This window comes from Nycticebus coucang, chromosome 5 (assembly GCF_027406575.1).
Source record: "Nycticebus coucang isolate mNycCou1 chromosome 5, mNycCou1.pri, whole genome shotgun sequence".
Lineage (NCBI taxonomy): Eukaryota > Metazoa > Chordata > Mammalia > Primates > Lorisidae > Nycticebus > Nycticebus coucang.
In genome coordinates, this window is record NC_069784.1 from 1892815 (window position 1) to 1908943 (window position 16129).

The window sequence follows — 16129 nt, forward strand, 5'->3', positions numbered from 1 at the left end:
CTGGAAACTCCATAATTAGAGTTTCCACTGGAGAGAGGGCACTGCCCAGTCAATAGTCCCAGGCTGTCGTGAAATCCTGAATAGATTCCATCACTGAAGAAAAACTTCAGAAGGTCAGATAAGTATCAGTTCACATGACTCAAAGTGGATTCTCACCCATTGTCCTCAGGGTCAAGAGCATGATGAGTTTAAAGCATAAAAAGAAAAGGTCTTTGATATGTTTGAAATGACCCCCATCTGCCTGGTCAGTCCCTAAGGGGGAACGGGGAACAACAATGCCCTGTGAAGTGATCACAGGCCTATGTGGACCTGACAGCCAAGTGTTATGAGGCAAATGCCTCCAGCAGGTGGCATCTCGGTGGCTCTCCACGTAACCTGCGTGAACTGAGGTTCAAAGGTGGCATCTGCAGGGACTGCTTTTTGGGTGGGGTGATTCCAACCCAGCTGCTAAGTGACATCACAGATTAGGACAAGTTACTCTTCTTGTAAATGAAGAAGAGTGAAAAACAACAATCATTGAAAGGAAAAATATGATCACTTGATGAGAAGGAGAATGTTTTTGAACTGAGTGGGCTCTTTCCTGAGTGTGGTTCTTGGGGCTGCCGTGACCCCGCCTGGCCTTTGTTGGCCCTGCTGCAGTAAGGCGGCTGGCCACAGGTAACGGGGCCTTGTCTTCCGTTGCTGCTGATTCCATGCTGGCCCTTCAGATACTTGTGCCTTTCTAAACTGATACCAGTTTTATTCTTCCCAATTTCTAAACAACAGAGTTTTCGATCACATTTCTGCCAAGTCTTAACTTGCATGTAACTTGTGACCAATGATCCGTGAGGAAGTATTTAGTGAGAATGTTAGAGGGAATTTAGTGCCTTTCAACAGAGTTAATTGTCACACCTAGTGTGACAGCTCATGTCTTTCTTGGTTTTGTGGGTCCTGTGCAGTTGGACCTCTGTGAGTTGAGTGCCTGAGGGATGGTAGCAAACTGGCCAACATGCAGAGGTGGTCACCATGGGGCCTACCGTGCTGATAGGCACATATGCTTCATGTCCAGTCTGTGAAAATCAGGTCAACTTGAAGTGGTCAATGTAAGGAGGTGGTCAGCTGTGGAGGTTCTACTGCATTTTTAAAAAAAGAATGGGACAGAGAGACCAAACGGTCCTCAGGGCGGCTCCTGGGATCCCCCAGCTCCTGGACTTCAGGTCTCACACCCTGGGTGAGCTCTGGTCCTTCAGTGTAGCTTCTTAATCTTGTGATTGACCACTTGGAACTAAAGCCTCTGTATCTCTTTCTTCAGACCTTATAAAAGAAATTATTATTATCTGAAAGTCCACAACCCAGAAAAACATTTTAACTCTATTTAAGCAATTTTTTGCCTTAATTATTTCTATCTTCAGAGCCTTATTTTTCCAAAAGCAAACCTGTACCCAAACTCACATAATGACTACAGCAAATATAAGTGACCATACTTATTTGAAATTTTTTTCATGATAATATAATAATACTCACTATGATACACAAATTAAGGAAAACAGACCACATTAGCAAAAGAAGCCAGAAAATACAGCTTGAGAGATGCAGAAACAATGGATGGGCTCTTGCTCACATCGAAACTCTCTTCTATTGTAAATGAGTTCAATATGGGGGGAAATCCTGTATATCCTCAGAAAAGAGGGAAGGAACCTTCTGAGAGAGCTATTACGGAGCTGCTAAATCTTGTTCTAATCCATCAAATTGTATAATTTGAGAGAAGAAAACGTACCTGTGACTACCGGGTTGAGCCTTTACAATAGTTAGGAAGTAGGAAAAATGCGTTCGGCGGCCTCTCCACAAATTCCCTCCTGGTGTCAGCCCTTGGACTATTTTCTCATATTTCACTTCCACTTTCCCTGTCCTGTCCCAGGGGGCAGCCCTCCCGGTGAGCCCCTTTCCTGGTAGGATCCCATGTAGGAACTCTTTACAGCTTCTGCTTTTTAATCAAAACTTTTAATCTGATCCATCCTTTTACTATCTAAATAAGTGTATGCATAAAAGGGAGAGACGTCCTGCTCAGATTATTCCTGCCAGCGCTATTTTATTCCAATAGCATCACAATAGCCTTGACCTAAAACAAAAACAACAAAACAAACAAAAAAAAACCCTCCCGCTTGTGGGTTGGCAGTGCTGGTGGGAGGAACTGGGGTGGGCAGGTGGAATCCCTGCTCCCTGAACACAGCTGCCCAAGCAGTAGCAGGTGCCTCCAAACTCCCACGGCCTTGAACACTTGCCACTTACATCTTCTGAAATCACATTTGTAAACTGTGATTGTACCAGCTCCTTGAGGACCCCACCTGACCAGGGACATACCGTTCTCCTGAACAGATTCTATAATTTTCAAACATCAAACAAATTTTTTTTTCTTTTGCAGTTTTTGGCTGGGGCAGGTTTGAACCTCCCACCTCTGGTATATGGGACGGGTACCCTTACTCCTTGAGCCACAGGTGCCACCCCAAACAAATTTTAAACTTAGATTTATGTTCTTACCTGCTAGAGTTCAAGAGTCTTTTTTAAATACACTATTCACTATTTGTCGGTCGTTCATCATACCCACCCAGGTAAGGGGTTGTCCTTGCTCAGAAGCCTCATGATTTGCCCTCCCTTTCTCTCTCTAATCTTTGAGGAAAATGAAAACCTGATTTATGTGTATGTATCTGCAATTTCCAACCTGAATGTGGTTATGAGAAAAAGTTCATTTTCCACATCTGGATTTCTTTGAATTCGGTTTAATTGCAATGACAGAAATAATACATATTGTACATAACATATATGTGGTCTTAAACCTTATAGTGTCTATTTCTAATTCTAGGGTGCAATTAAAAGGAACTTATCCAGTAAGTATATCTTAGCTAACAGAAATAGAGCACAATTTAAAAGAAGGCATAGTTCCTTGGGCCTTGGAGCATATATACATTTGAATTGTACACTCTCAGGCTTGATTTTCAAAGCTTACAATTTTTTTTTTTTTTTACTTTTACAGAAAGGAATTCTTATCATGAATCCCTGTGGGTTCTGAATGACTAATGTTCAAATTCCAAAAATGAATATGCTTTTGGAAAAACATTGCTATTTTATTCCCATGTTTGTTAACTCTTGCTGTATTTAACTTTTAGAAATGAATTTAATCAAATGTGCATCTGTCGATGGGAGGGTGGGAAGAGGAGGCAGGAAGAAAGGACTGAAGTAGATGAAGTTTACCCAAAGTGATATGATAAAGGTTGTAGTATCCTTAGGGCACAATTTTCCTCTGCTGCACACAACACATTCTAGGGAATTCTAAATTCATGATACATAAAGATATAACATTTTCTTGGCATATCAAGAAATGAACAGGCAGAGAATGCCGGATCCACAAGCTGCACATACGGCCTGGCTCGGTGTTCTTTTATGGTAATCGGGAAGAAGAGCCAGTCACGGCAGCAGACATTCCCAGAACGGCCTGCCGCCCTGCTAAGCCCTGCAGTGTGCAAAGCTTCTGTTTGATGGTTTACCACAGCAGTTCCTTGGCTAAGGAGGTTTTACAAATGCCAGAGAAAATGCTACTACATATGCCTAGCATGTGGCTTTGCTCTGCCAGAGGAGCGGGCTTGTTTTGTGAAGCTTTCAAACTGAACTACTTATGGAAAGGACTTAAATCTCAAAGTGTTTCCAAACATAATTACTAAGACATATTGGAAGGGAAGGGTAAAAACATGACCTAAACGTTCCTCTGTCCTGTGCATCAGGTGAAGAAGTGGCCCGACCCAGGCGTTCCACACCAACTCCGGAGCTTATAAGGTGAGTGTGAAGATATTAGTTGTGTTTTGTGCAAGGCATCTCGAACTTTTAAAGAATTAAGCAAATCTCATTTGGGCTAAATTCTTGGCTCTTGGTAACAAAAGGCCTACCTATCTGTGTAACGCCACCTGTTCATAGCATGGTCCAAATGTGTTATCATTCCTGAGTGCAGCCTGAGACCACTAGGAAAAGCTTGGCACTTAACTGCCTGCTGGGACACGCAGGCCACTCAGCTCCAGGAAGGCTGCAGTCTCTATAAAGCAGCCTTTGGGGTCTGGAACACTGACCTGAACCCTAATCATATTGCCCTGAGAAGGGAACCCTGTCTGATTGGACACAGTTTCATGATGCACCTGCCACCCACCAGAAGATTATTCTAGTTTAGTTTCTGGTTTTGGCAAAGTATCATATTTTATAGTGACTTCTTTGGGTCAAGCAAGTGTTAATACAAACAAGTATTATTTCCTAAAAAGGCTGCTATTTCCATTGCAAGGCCGGATCCTCCTGCTCCCACCTCTCCCCGCCCCCAGCTTCACCCCTGACCCCTCACACAGGACGCACTAGGAACAACAAGGGGAATCAGGTTTGGGGGAGGAAGTGGTGATGGTCGCGAAGCCTTTCCTCCAAAGAATAATCAGGAGACGGAATGGGAGTTTCATTTCCTGCTTCCCTGACCTCTTGCTCCTTCTGAGCTCTGAGGATGTTGTGACCAGTCGGTTGAGTGGGAAGAAGGATGAAAACCTTCCTGGGTGGCTTGTCATTTAAAATCCAATGTGGGACTTTAACCAATCACATTAACTAAGCACAGAGATGTGGGGTAGATAAATATAAATGGGTATTGAGATCTTAGGGGAGAAAGGTGCCTTGTAAACTGTTATATCAAGTATTATCTCTTGAAGGTAGAGACAATCACTATGCTTTGAGAGTTTCTCTCCACCTTACTTTGCTGGAGCAGCACCTTGGTCCTCCACTGAGAACCGGGGATCTCTTCTGCTACCGATTTTCTTGTCCCACACGCATTTGACATCCTTACGTGATACAGCTCTACCAGACTTTGCACACACGCGCGTGTGTGCACATATTCACACCTGCACACACATTCGCACACACGCTTGTTTTGTTAAGAAAAATATTTGGAAACTTGTGTATCTTTTTGAGCCCTTTCTCTGTCTTTTACCTTAATGTGTGTGATTTAGCAAGAAGCCTCCCGATGACACTGTGGCCCTAGCGCCCCTCTTTGGCCCACCACTAGAATCAGCTTTCGATGAGCAGAAGACAGAAGGTAGGGAAACACCCTGTTATCTCTGGGCTTATATTGGTTTTTATTAAAACACAATCTTTCTAGAATAAAATATCTATTTTGAGGCATGTTTTCAATATATTGTGAACTCCTCCTGGGAGAGAAAACTTCTGATCTAGGTGTGCTGTCAAAAACGGGAGTCTAGTTGGCAAACCTCTATTATTTTAGAATTTGAAACTTTACTTCCAGAAATACCTAATAACTAAAAACATTTTAACCCTCAAAATTAGTCAGTTAAAACCACATGAACCATGGGGAGTAAATGCCACACTTGATGTGCCAGCAGGAGCGCGGGAGCCAGGGTGCTCACACGGGCCTGGGCACCTCCCAGGGACCTGCCTCTTGGGCCATGGTCACTCTCTGCCATCTCATCAGAGATGTGTCACATCAGAGGTGTGACAATAGTCATTTTTTGCTGGCTCAAGACCCAGGAAAAATCTTGAATCATTCAGCAACTTTGAAATAAAACGCTACTTTTCATTTCTGACATTATCGTTGAGCTTGCCTATCACACAGGATTCCTAGAGTTAAATAGCTAACTTTTTTTTTTTAATTAACCAGGTTATGGGGGTATGGCTGTTAATCATTTGTAAAATAAACTCTCCATAAAGAGAATCTAATCTGTTGCAGAAATGTGTTTGTCTAATTTCCAGTCGCTATGTGGAATGTTTCCTTTCACTGAAGAGAACCATGGCATGTGTTTAATACAATGTTTCCCCGGGACATATTGATGAAGAAGTGTCTTAGTGTTAAGGACAGTAAGACTTGGAAGCATAATGAGTAGGCGAAGCCACACTAACAAGAAGACTCCAAAATACATTGAGTGAAACAACTTAGAAGTTATTTCTGTTTCTTGTTAACAGTCCAGAAGTAAACAGTATGGACTGGTGGGCACACAGATCTGCCATGTCCACCATGCGACCCTTCTCTCAGGGTCCAAAGGGGCTGCTCACCTCCCCATCAGATGAAGTGGGGTGGAGAGAAGGCAGGTAGAACTCACTGCCAATTGTTGTAAGAGCAAACTCTGGAAGAGACTCAGAGCACTTCCTACCAAAGCCCCCTGGGGAGAAGGGTGCAGGTGGCCAGCTGAAAGTGTATTGTCATGGAAGAAATAGTGTATTCTGTGAGATAGCCAGCTGCCAGCCACACCCGAGGCTTTCAATGACTTCATTAGAACAATGTACCAAGAACATTCCTAAATACTCCTTCAGTGAGAACCCCATGCACAGGTCGCCTTGCTGCAAGGCTGTCAGTTGTCTTGTGAACCTGTCCATGATCAGTCTCCCTTTTAATTGATGTAACCGTATGGTGACTGGAGGTGAGATTTGGACATGAACCCATCTGTTTAAAGAATTTCATAATTATTTGGAGACTTTATATAAAAACAGAAACCATTCTTCAACATCAAGGCAGTGTCCCACACTAAATCTTCGGGGGGCGGGGAGCTGCTTTATATGTTCAGAGCATGTTTGTCTTCATTTTAAGTAAGACCACGTGTGATGGGGAGGTGCACCTGCCCTTGCCCGTGACCTGGCTTCACTATTCTCCGAGTGGTTTCAGGCCCTAAAGTCCTGTGAGTGTCCAGTGCTTGGCATGCACCGGGCTCGCCCTTCCAATGCCCACACCTCCCTTTCTTATCTGCTCACCTTACTCCTTTTTTCTTTAGAGACAGAGTCTCACTGTCACCCTTGGTAGAGGGCCATAGCGTCACAGCTCACAGCAACCTCCAGCTCTCGGGCTTAGGCGATTCTCTTGCCGCAGCCTCCCGAGTAGCTGGGACTGCAGGTGACTGCCACAACACCCAGCTATTTTTGTTGTTGCAGTTTGGTCTGGGCCAGGTTCGAAACCGCCACCCTCAGTATATGGGGCAAGCACCCTACTCATTGAGCCACAGGCACTGCCCAGCTCACCTTACTTCTTTAGGCGGCTTTTTCTATCACCAGTTGAAAAGGCCAGGGAGAAAAATATGTATTTTGGAGCCAGATATTTCTGAGTGAGACCCCACCTCCTCTGCTCTCACCACAGATGCATTTGTTTGTTTTTAACTGACCTGAGACATTTTTTGTTTCCAGTTCTTTCGTAACCACTCCAGACCCTGGGTTTCCTCTCCCGTGGGACCCACGTGTCAACCACGTCAACATGTAGCAGCTCCTGGCTTTGTGATAAGTGTTGTATTACATTTTGCACACACCATATCACATCATCTCCCTTAATCCTCTTTGTAACTCTTGAAGGTTGCTGTTATCCCCCCACTGTGTGCTGAGGGAGGAGCTCAGAGAGATGAAGTGACATGCCCCAGACCTACAGGCAGCGCAGAGCTGGATTCCAATCCCCAGCCTGGGCTCAGACCTCGTGAATATGGCAGTCCTTGCATGGTCCCCGCCCTGTGCTGAGAAGAGCTAGAGATTTTTAAAAATCAGAATAAGAAAAACAACTTTTAAAAATCAGAATAAGAAAAGAAAGGAAAGAAACATTAAGCCTCCAAACCTAAATGTATTGATTACTTCAGACGGCTGTGCCTGCCTGCTTTCATGGTTCTAATTTCTCTTTATGAGGCTGCAAAACCTTTATTTAAAGACCCCATTGGACCCTTCAGAGGTAGAAACCACTGAACAGAGCCAAGGCATTTTCAGTTTTGAAGCATATTCGAGGCAGACTTTAAATAAATCAATTCACAGCAAAACAAACGTCGTGGGATTAATGCCTAGATTTTTAAGCGCAGCAGACGTGGAGCCTATTCATGTACTGAGGCTTAGAGTGTTCTTAGGCGACCCATTGGGAAGGAAGTTCAGGTTCGCTCTAAAGCTTTTGTGCAGCGTGCACACAAAAGGCCCCGCCCACCCTGCCCCTTGTGTCCAGGCAGGCCTCCCCCACCCCACCCCTGGGTCTGTACTGTAGGCACAGACAGGCCCCGCCCACCCTGCCCCTTGTGTCCAGGCAGGCCCCGCCCACCCTGCCCAGGTGTCTGATTCCATCCTCTGCGTGGGGGGAAGCACATGCTCAGATTCGCTTTTCAGTCCGAAGGCAAGAGGGGAAGAATCTCTCAAAGCTCAACTTTAAATTGACACTAAGTTCTAAAATCCAGAGGATGGGTAGATTGTTGTTGGCTTTGCTTTGTTGTTGTTATTGTTGTTGTTGTTGTTTTAACTGACCTGGAAAATTTTTTATGTTTCCAGTTCTTTTAGATCAGCCTGAAATATGGGGCCCAGGCCAAGCAGTTAACCCAAGCACAGAGTCGCCAAAGTTAACCAGGCCTTTTCCCACCGGAAGTAAGTTGTGTGTCTGCACTGTCTGGAAAAATAAGTGACTCTGGTTACTGTCTGTCAGCATCACTGGGTTAGGCAGCATTTAGCTACAGAAGCAGACTGGAACTCTGAGGTTCCAAGAAGAGATATTTTAAAGGGTCCAAGCAAGAAGAAAACAATAAAATGAAATGATTAACCTCGAATCATGGCCTCTGCTGGCATCCTGTGCCCTTTCACTCATTCATTCTCTGTGTGTACATACGGTGAAAAGCAGACAGGTAAGCAAGTCAGAAAGGGCTCTGCTGGTCCCACAGAGCTGGAGGCTGCATGAGACAGCAAGGATTCACTGAGAGGAAGGAGTAACAGTTAGAGAACAGGAGGAACGGGGCTGTGTGGTAGAGACAGCTGGTACAGGTGGTCAGGGCAAATTCACTCAAAGCAACCATCAGCCCCGCTATTCCAGCACCCGACCCCCACTACAGGTGTCTGGGGAGAGAGATCCTGAAGATCGATGCAGCCCTCCCCCCGTGGTGGTTGGACTTTTTGGGCTGAATGGATTGCTCATTTGGCCAAGCTGCCTTTCCTATGACACTGCTGAATTCCCCTTGAAGTAGACTGCTCCTGACAAGCACACATGTGGAAAATCCTCTTTAAAATGCTCAGGGGAGATTGGATTCAGACAAAGGTGGGTTTGAGTGAAAAGGGGGCATTCAGGTATTTTGAGAGTTCACATACAGACCAACCAATCCTTTTTGCAGCTCAGCGTCCCCAGGGTTCTGTTTTGGGGTGCAGATCATTAAGAATTAACCAAGAGGATTCAGAGTCAAAGGCTAAGAGGTTATTCGTTGAGAAAATTATTGCTATATATCTGTCTGATCCAGCCTTTCCAAGAATATTTCCCTTATTAAAAAGGATAGGAAAGCCAGCATTATCAATGACTTTTTTTTTAAACTTCTGAACCTCCAAGATGTGTTTTGGAGGGATTTAAACCACACGGCATTTTCTCCCTGCTGCTGGAAAACAAAAACAGCGGAGAAGCTCTAACTTCCTTGAAAAGCTTTCTTTACAGACCTGAGCTATCCAAATTTCTCCTAGAAAACCCTTCTTAAATGTCAATGAAGTAAACAAATACAATGTTTTTGTAGGTGACTGTTGGTTTTGAGTCCAACTATTGGCATCACAGAATGGCTGGTTCTACGTGCTGTGGTTACACTCAGCTCAGTGGAGACTGCTGTTTAATTGATGTGCATTGTGTAATTCTGCTCATTTTGTGGTTACAGCATAACTTTTACTATTTTTTGATTATTAGGATTTTATATTATTTTTTTTCTTTTTTTTAGGATTTTATATTATCTTATTTGTTTTATGATATTCTGTTGATATGGCCTTGATTAATTTTTTTTCAGAGACCCTTAATCAGACGCAGGGCCCCTGGTTGACTTTTTTTTTTTTTTTTTGAGACAGAGTCTCACTATGTCACCCATGGTAGGGTGCTACTGTGGCGTCACAGCTCATAGCAACCTCAGACTCTTGGGCTTAAGCGATTCTCTTGTCACAGCCTCCCAAGTAGCTGGGACTACAGGCGCCCACCACAACACCCAGCTATTTTTTTTTGTTATTGTTGTCATTGTTGTTTAGCAGGCCTGGGCCAGGTTCAAACCCCCGTGTATGTAGGAGGAGGAAGGAAGAGGAGGAGGAAGGAGAAGGAAAAAGAGGAGGAAGAAGAAGAGGAAATAGTGAACCTGTTGACACAATGATTCCAAACTTAGCCGGCTAAGCAACAAGTCCGGTTCAGAAGGGTGATACCTTGTCTCTTGGTAGAGACCATAACACTATGCTTTACCTGAGGGGTTGTCTGGCTGTAGTTTTGACCAAAATAATCTGTTTGCTCTTCTTTGACCCAGGTCACTGTGCTTCCAACTTTCAAAAATTTATCAAACTTTAAGAAATACAACTTTGAGAAATCTTTCTAGACGCAATCCAGAAAATCACATCCTAACTAGACTAAACGCCCCTCACCTGACGCCCCCCCTGCATACCCCACCCCACCTGCCACCATTTCCGCTCTCACTCCCTGCCCTGTAACTGTCAACACGAGGATCCTAAAGTTGTGCTCACTCCTGCGTCTGGGGGGCTGGCACAGGAGGCAGGACTTACTTGTCATCTGAGTTTGCTGAATAATACTTAAATGAGTAAAATGGTGATTATTATTATTGCCTTGCATTCTTTTGGCAAACTCTTATTCTCATGAAATGGAAGCACCAAATGGATCCAACTTCAGGCCTGTAACTTTTAACTTGAAAAAAACGTGGGCCATTGATAGCGATTCTGTTTCGCACAGCAGGATACGAGTGACGGAGCCCCACACACACACCCGGGCCTGTGCCCGGAGGGACTCAGGCACAGTCAGTAACCCACTTCTCATCTCTTTGCAGCACCTCCTCCACTGCCTCCGAAAAACATACCAGCAACCCCGCCCCGAACAGGATCCCCCTTAACCGTGGGACTGGGTAAGCTTCAGTTTGCTGTGCCTGGGCTGAGGAGGTGCAGGGACTCCCCGTGTGCACCTGCGGGTGGGGACTGGAGCCCCCGAGACGCGATGGTGCTGGTGTCTGTCTCACTTCCTTTCCAATTTATCATGCAGGTTCATTTTTAAAGCACCACTCCCAGGTTTCACAGAAAAACAAACAATTCTCAGTGAGTTTTTCCTTGGTGGAATTTTGTTAAATATGGGCCACATTTACTTGTAAAATGAAAGGAGAAAGAGCTCAGTATGAAAAGTCATGTTGAATTAACCACACTTTTCATTGCATCTCACTATAATGATTTATAGATTAATAGTCTCAAGAGCCAATCAAACTTTTGCTAACACTAAAGCTGTCTAATCTACAAAGGCATCAGTGGTTCCCCAAATGTGCAGCATCCTGGTGGGGGGGATATTTTTTCCAGTGGTCATGGAGTATGTATTAGCCCATGGCCAAGAGAGGCCGTGTGCCTTTGGACAGATAATTTCTAAGGCACATCTCTACTTTCTATTGAAATCAATACTGCATATCTGTGCAGTTTATAACCTGCCCAGCCTTCTGGGACTAGCAAACCAGCTGTGGTAACAGTTACTTTCTGTGTCCCGGCCCTTCAGCTGTGGCCTTTGTCTTCTGCTGTCTGTGCAGCACGCTGAGTTTGACGGCCACAGTGCAGGGAATTCATCAGCAAACGTGAATGAAGACATAGTCATTTATGAAATTTATATCCACTCAAACCCAGTCGAGAGCCATTCACACTTATGTAGGGAAAGGTTTTGGTTCCTTGTATTTCCACAAATTATGTTACATGTAAATAGATGTATCAGTGACCCAAGTATAAATATTGGGAGCTCCGCAAAGTGTTACCCCATCTATCTGTACCATTGGAACCTTGAAAGTTAATTCCTTTCAAACTGGAAATATGAAAATGCCACACTGGTTCTTACAGCCTAAGGGTCATTTAAAGGTCACGTGTCTTCTGCTGATGCCTTCCAGTTCTTCAGCAACAATTTATAATGTAGATAACCTCAGCTTAAAAAAGTGTAGTTCCTCATACCCCAGTAGTTATCAAAGCGGTTCTCACCCTGTGGGTTGCAACCCACAGAAACTATATCAAAGGGCCACGGCCTTAGGAAGGTTGAGAACCACTGAGTTATCAGGTATAAATTTTAGAAGATAGTTTTCACATTTTTCTCTGATTAAATCAAAATTTTAATTATTGATATAATTAAAAAGAATAGCTGATGATAATACATAAGAAAAAGAGACCTTTGGGGAGGTGCCTGTGGCTCAAAGGAGTAGGGGACCAGCCCCATATACTGAACGTGGCGGGTTCAAACCTGGCCCCAGCCAAAAGCTGCAAGAAAAAAGAGAGACTTTTCTGTATTGTGACTTCAGAGAAATCTATATCATAGTTATTATGGTAACATTTTAGACTTGATGAGAAAAGAAATTATTATAAAGTTTTTTAATAGTTTTATTCCATATTAAGCAGGTATATATGTCCAGTTTTAAAAACTTCCTCAATAACCTATATGTGTGTTGAACGTGGGGTTACGTGTCTGTGTCTGTAACTATCTGTATGGGGTTAGCTCTTTATATAATCTCTGTGCTGTATTCCTGCTGTATTTAAGGTAGAGGATATTAGCTAAATGTAACACAACCACGTTTTTACTACACGTGATCTCAGCCAAAAGGCTGAGAAATGATGTGACCACTTTTTTACACTAACAGATAGTACTATGTATAATTAGCTTTAACCTTTTCATTTAATGTGCCAAGGTAGACAATCTTCATGAAATATGAGGATGATTTTCAGTTGTCAGCTCTTTTTATATTATGTGTATTTTAGTAGGCCAAATTTTCAGAAGCAACTTCCCTTTGGAATTTGCAGTTCCGGAGCCCATTTCTGTGGCCACACTCTGCACCTGTGAGTGGACTTTGCCGGCAGCACCACTATCAGTGCTTTAAATGACAGGGAAAGTAGCTAAGTGTGGGCAGCTGGTAACAGTAAACGATAGCATAAAAAAGATATATTTACAGCTGAAAAATGCCCTCTCACCAGGCTGTATATCTGCCAAGCTTTGCTTCACCCTTCCTACCTCCCCATACGAATAGTATTTTAAAAGTCAAAATTTAAAATCAACTACTCTAACCACAGGAAATGACCAGTCAGCTGCAGAGGTCAAAATTGAAAAGCTACCATCCATCAATGATTTGGACAGCATTTTTGGCCCAGTATTGTCCCCCAAGTCTGTTGCGGTTAATGCTGAAGAAAAGTGGGTCCATTTCTCTGATACGTCCCCGGAACATGTTGCTCCGGAGTTGACTCCAAGGGAACAGGCTGTGTCCCCGCCGGCTGCACCAGACAACCCGGCTGGTTCCCCAGCACCAGGCCCTCCCAGCTCCCCAGCACCCCCGGCCCCCCCAGGGCCCCCTGGGCCTCCTCGAAATGTACCTTCACCACTAAATTTAGAAGAAATCCAGAAGAAAGGCGTGGAGCAGACCTTCGTTAAAGATGATTACTTAGAAACAATCTCATCTCCTAAAGACTCTGGGCTGGGACAGAGAGCAACCCCACCTCCCCCACCACCACCCACCTACAGGACGGTGGTCTCGTCCCCCGGACCTGGCTCAGGCAGTGGTGCGGGGACCACCAGTGGTACGTCTTACTGTTTGGTTGTGCTTCGTGTGGTGGGGCATGGCGTGCTGCTGCCGTGTGACAACACCTGCCTCCTGCCTGGCACTTGGCTCTAGAGCTTCCACCGTCCTCCTGGGTCCCAGCGTCCCATGGGCCTTGTCTTGTCCCTGTTCATCCAGTGCTTGCAGTCATGGTCTGCGTCTGTGGATGTGTCCTGCCTTGCCCTCCCAGCCCTTACGAGAGCCGCCTTTCCCATAACAAACTTATGATGTCATTGTTTGGAATTCAGGAAAGTTCCAGAGAGACAGAGTTTACAAAGAGTGAGTTTTATGCAAAATGTCTGATTTCCCTTTCAGATGCTTCCATGAGGACCCTGGACTTTATAGGCAATGGTGGGGAAGGGGTTCCTTGTTTTCTATTTTTTCCTTTTCTTTTTCATTTTCCTTTTTTGTTGTTGTTGTTGTTCTCATTGTTTGGGTAGAATTGTGTTAATCCCTCTAATTTCTTTGCCACATAAAGGAGTCTTTGCGAAAAAACAGCAAAAATACCCAACAGGACCCTTGACATGTCATCCCCCGTCTGATCACGTTGCCCCTGACGACGCCCACGTTCTGATCTCACCCCTGACACACTCATCAGGCTCCGAGGTCAGCTCTGAGTGGGGTGACAGGTGATGGGAAAATCTACCAGAAACGTAACACTCAGGATTCTCTATGCCAATTCTGATACAGAATTTGTTTTTTGTTTTGTTGCCTTTCTTCAAAGCTTCATTTTGTGTTTTCTAGTTATGAAAGGTAGAACGGTTGCCATACATACTAAAGAAACATCAAGATTTTCCACAAGGGTCTTCTTCCATATCATTTATCCCTTTGCTGCTCAAACTCAACCTTCCCTCCCATGCAGGGGACTCAGTTTAGGTGCCTTCCAGGAGCCCCACTGGATTTCTGTTTACTTGGGAAGAGACAGCAGGCGTAAAGCACTTAGATCTACCGAGACGGAAATTCCCATGTCCCTTTGAGCAGAGTGTGGTCAGTATTTGCAAAGGCCCCTGTGCTTTTGCTGAGAGCATCCATGGTGATCAAGGACAGGCCTGGGAATTCACCTGACTGCCCACTTCAGTGATGCTTCATACTGATGCTTCATACGTTAGGTGCCCCCCACCCAGGCCTCTTCTCCCAGAAAAGAAAAACTGTCTCATACTCAAGTAAGTTTAGGGAATGTTGCATTAAACCAAATCAGCAGGTGTCTTTACCGTAGGCCCTTCGGGAGTCTTTATTTTGCCAGTAATAACAACTATACTTTCTGTCAGCACCTTGCAACGTGCATTATCAACGCTGGCTCAGCCTCACAGCCATCCTGTGTGGTAGACACTGCTGTCTTCTCCATTTTACAGATGGAAAGACCTGCCCAAGTTTACAAACTAGAAGTAATAGATTTGGGAATTGTACTCAGATCTGTCAGACGCTACCCACTGTGCTCGCCAGGCACTTTTGTAAGGTTTGTTTATAAAATATCACAAACTTATTTCACCACTGGCACCCACCTATGAAGCAGTGTCCTCAATAAGATCACAAAGTCTCCCCAGAACGTACCCCTCTGCACTCCCCTCTCTAATGCTAGGGAGACCAGACATTTCAACCCCTAGTGCCTTGGGGGTCCTTTTGAGGATGCAAAGCTCCCTTCATACCTGTAAAGATAACTAACTAAGAGCCTCAGCCTGTGTAAAGCCTTCAGACGGCAAAACCAGGAACGCTACCATCCTTTGTAGAAGACGGGTGCACCTCTGCCGCTTTCTGCAAGGTTCTCCCTCTGGGGCCAGGCTCTCTGTCTTTTGAAGGGACATTCAAGGAATATCCACCCCTTCTGGGGGGGTCCAGGATGCACTGCTCAAAGGGGGCACTGTAGTCAGGGTGGGGCAGAAAGGGGCTTTGGTGCTCATCTCTGCTCCATCCGTCACCTGTCGTAAGGCGCTGAGAGATGCGTGTTTAATTGAATTGACCACTGATCTAATGAGGAAGAAAGGAGCTTTTTTTAAAATCTAGAATCTTTTGAGAGTCTTGTCATTATTTAAAGGTTTAGCTTCTGTGCCCTTATTCAAAATAACTTTAAAATGTTATCAGTGAAGATTACCGAGTCTTCATAACTGCGCTTGATTGGATTTCTAAGTGAAGATTGAACTGGGCCCCTGGACCCCAGGAATGAATAAAGCTTTATACTGTCATCTCTTCAATTAAGTCCACATTCATCTGCTGTTCCCTCTTTTATTGACAGAATATAACAAAACTGTCAGAAATGTAGATTTTATACTGAAAGTTTAGGATATTGCCTCGTGCTTTAAAGATTAGAAACTGTGCTCAGTGTCTGCCCCATGGAACACTCAGCCCCATGGAACCAGCTTCTCCTGTTTAATTAAATTCCATATGCTTGCTTTTAAAATTTCATTCACAGCAACGTAACTGTCCCTGGCCGAGTGCAGACAGCACCTCTAGCCTTGTGAATCAAAAGAGTTACCTGCTGTTGAAAAACAGAAGTTAAAAATTCTCTCCAAGAATTTTAATTTCCTTATGGCAAAAAGTTATAAATACCCCCATTTGGCCAGAACGGTGCTTTGTTG

General features: G+C 44.4%; 1 protein-coding gene across 14 annotated transcripts in view; it reads left to right on the forward strand.

Moving 5' to 3' along the window:
* SGIP1 (SH3GL interacting endocytic adaptor 1) overlaps positions 1 to 16129 on the forward strand; it is a 193994-nt gene that overhangs the window by 120648 nt on the left and 57217 nt on the right. For 7 of the 14 annotated variants that reach the window (XM_053590445.1, XM_053590447.1, XM_053590448.1 and 4 more), the window contains 6 exons: positions 2840 to 2864; positions 3756 to 3807; positions 5004 to 5089; positions 8284 to 8376; positions 10788 to 10862; positions 13036 to 13536. In XM_053590445.1, the coding sequence (XP_053446420.1) occupies positions 2840 to 2864; positions 3756 to 3807; positions 5004 to 5089; positions 8284 to 8376; positions 10788 to 10862; positions 13036 to 13536 (832 nt within the window). The remainder of the gene's footprint in view (positions 1 to 2839; positions 2865 to 3755; positions 3808 to 5003; positions 5090 to 8283; positions 8377 to 10787; positions 10863 to 13035; positions 13537 to 16129) is intronic. The other 7 variants (XM_053590451.1, XM_053590452.1, XM_053590453.1 and 4 more) reach the window with 1 other exon arrangement.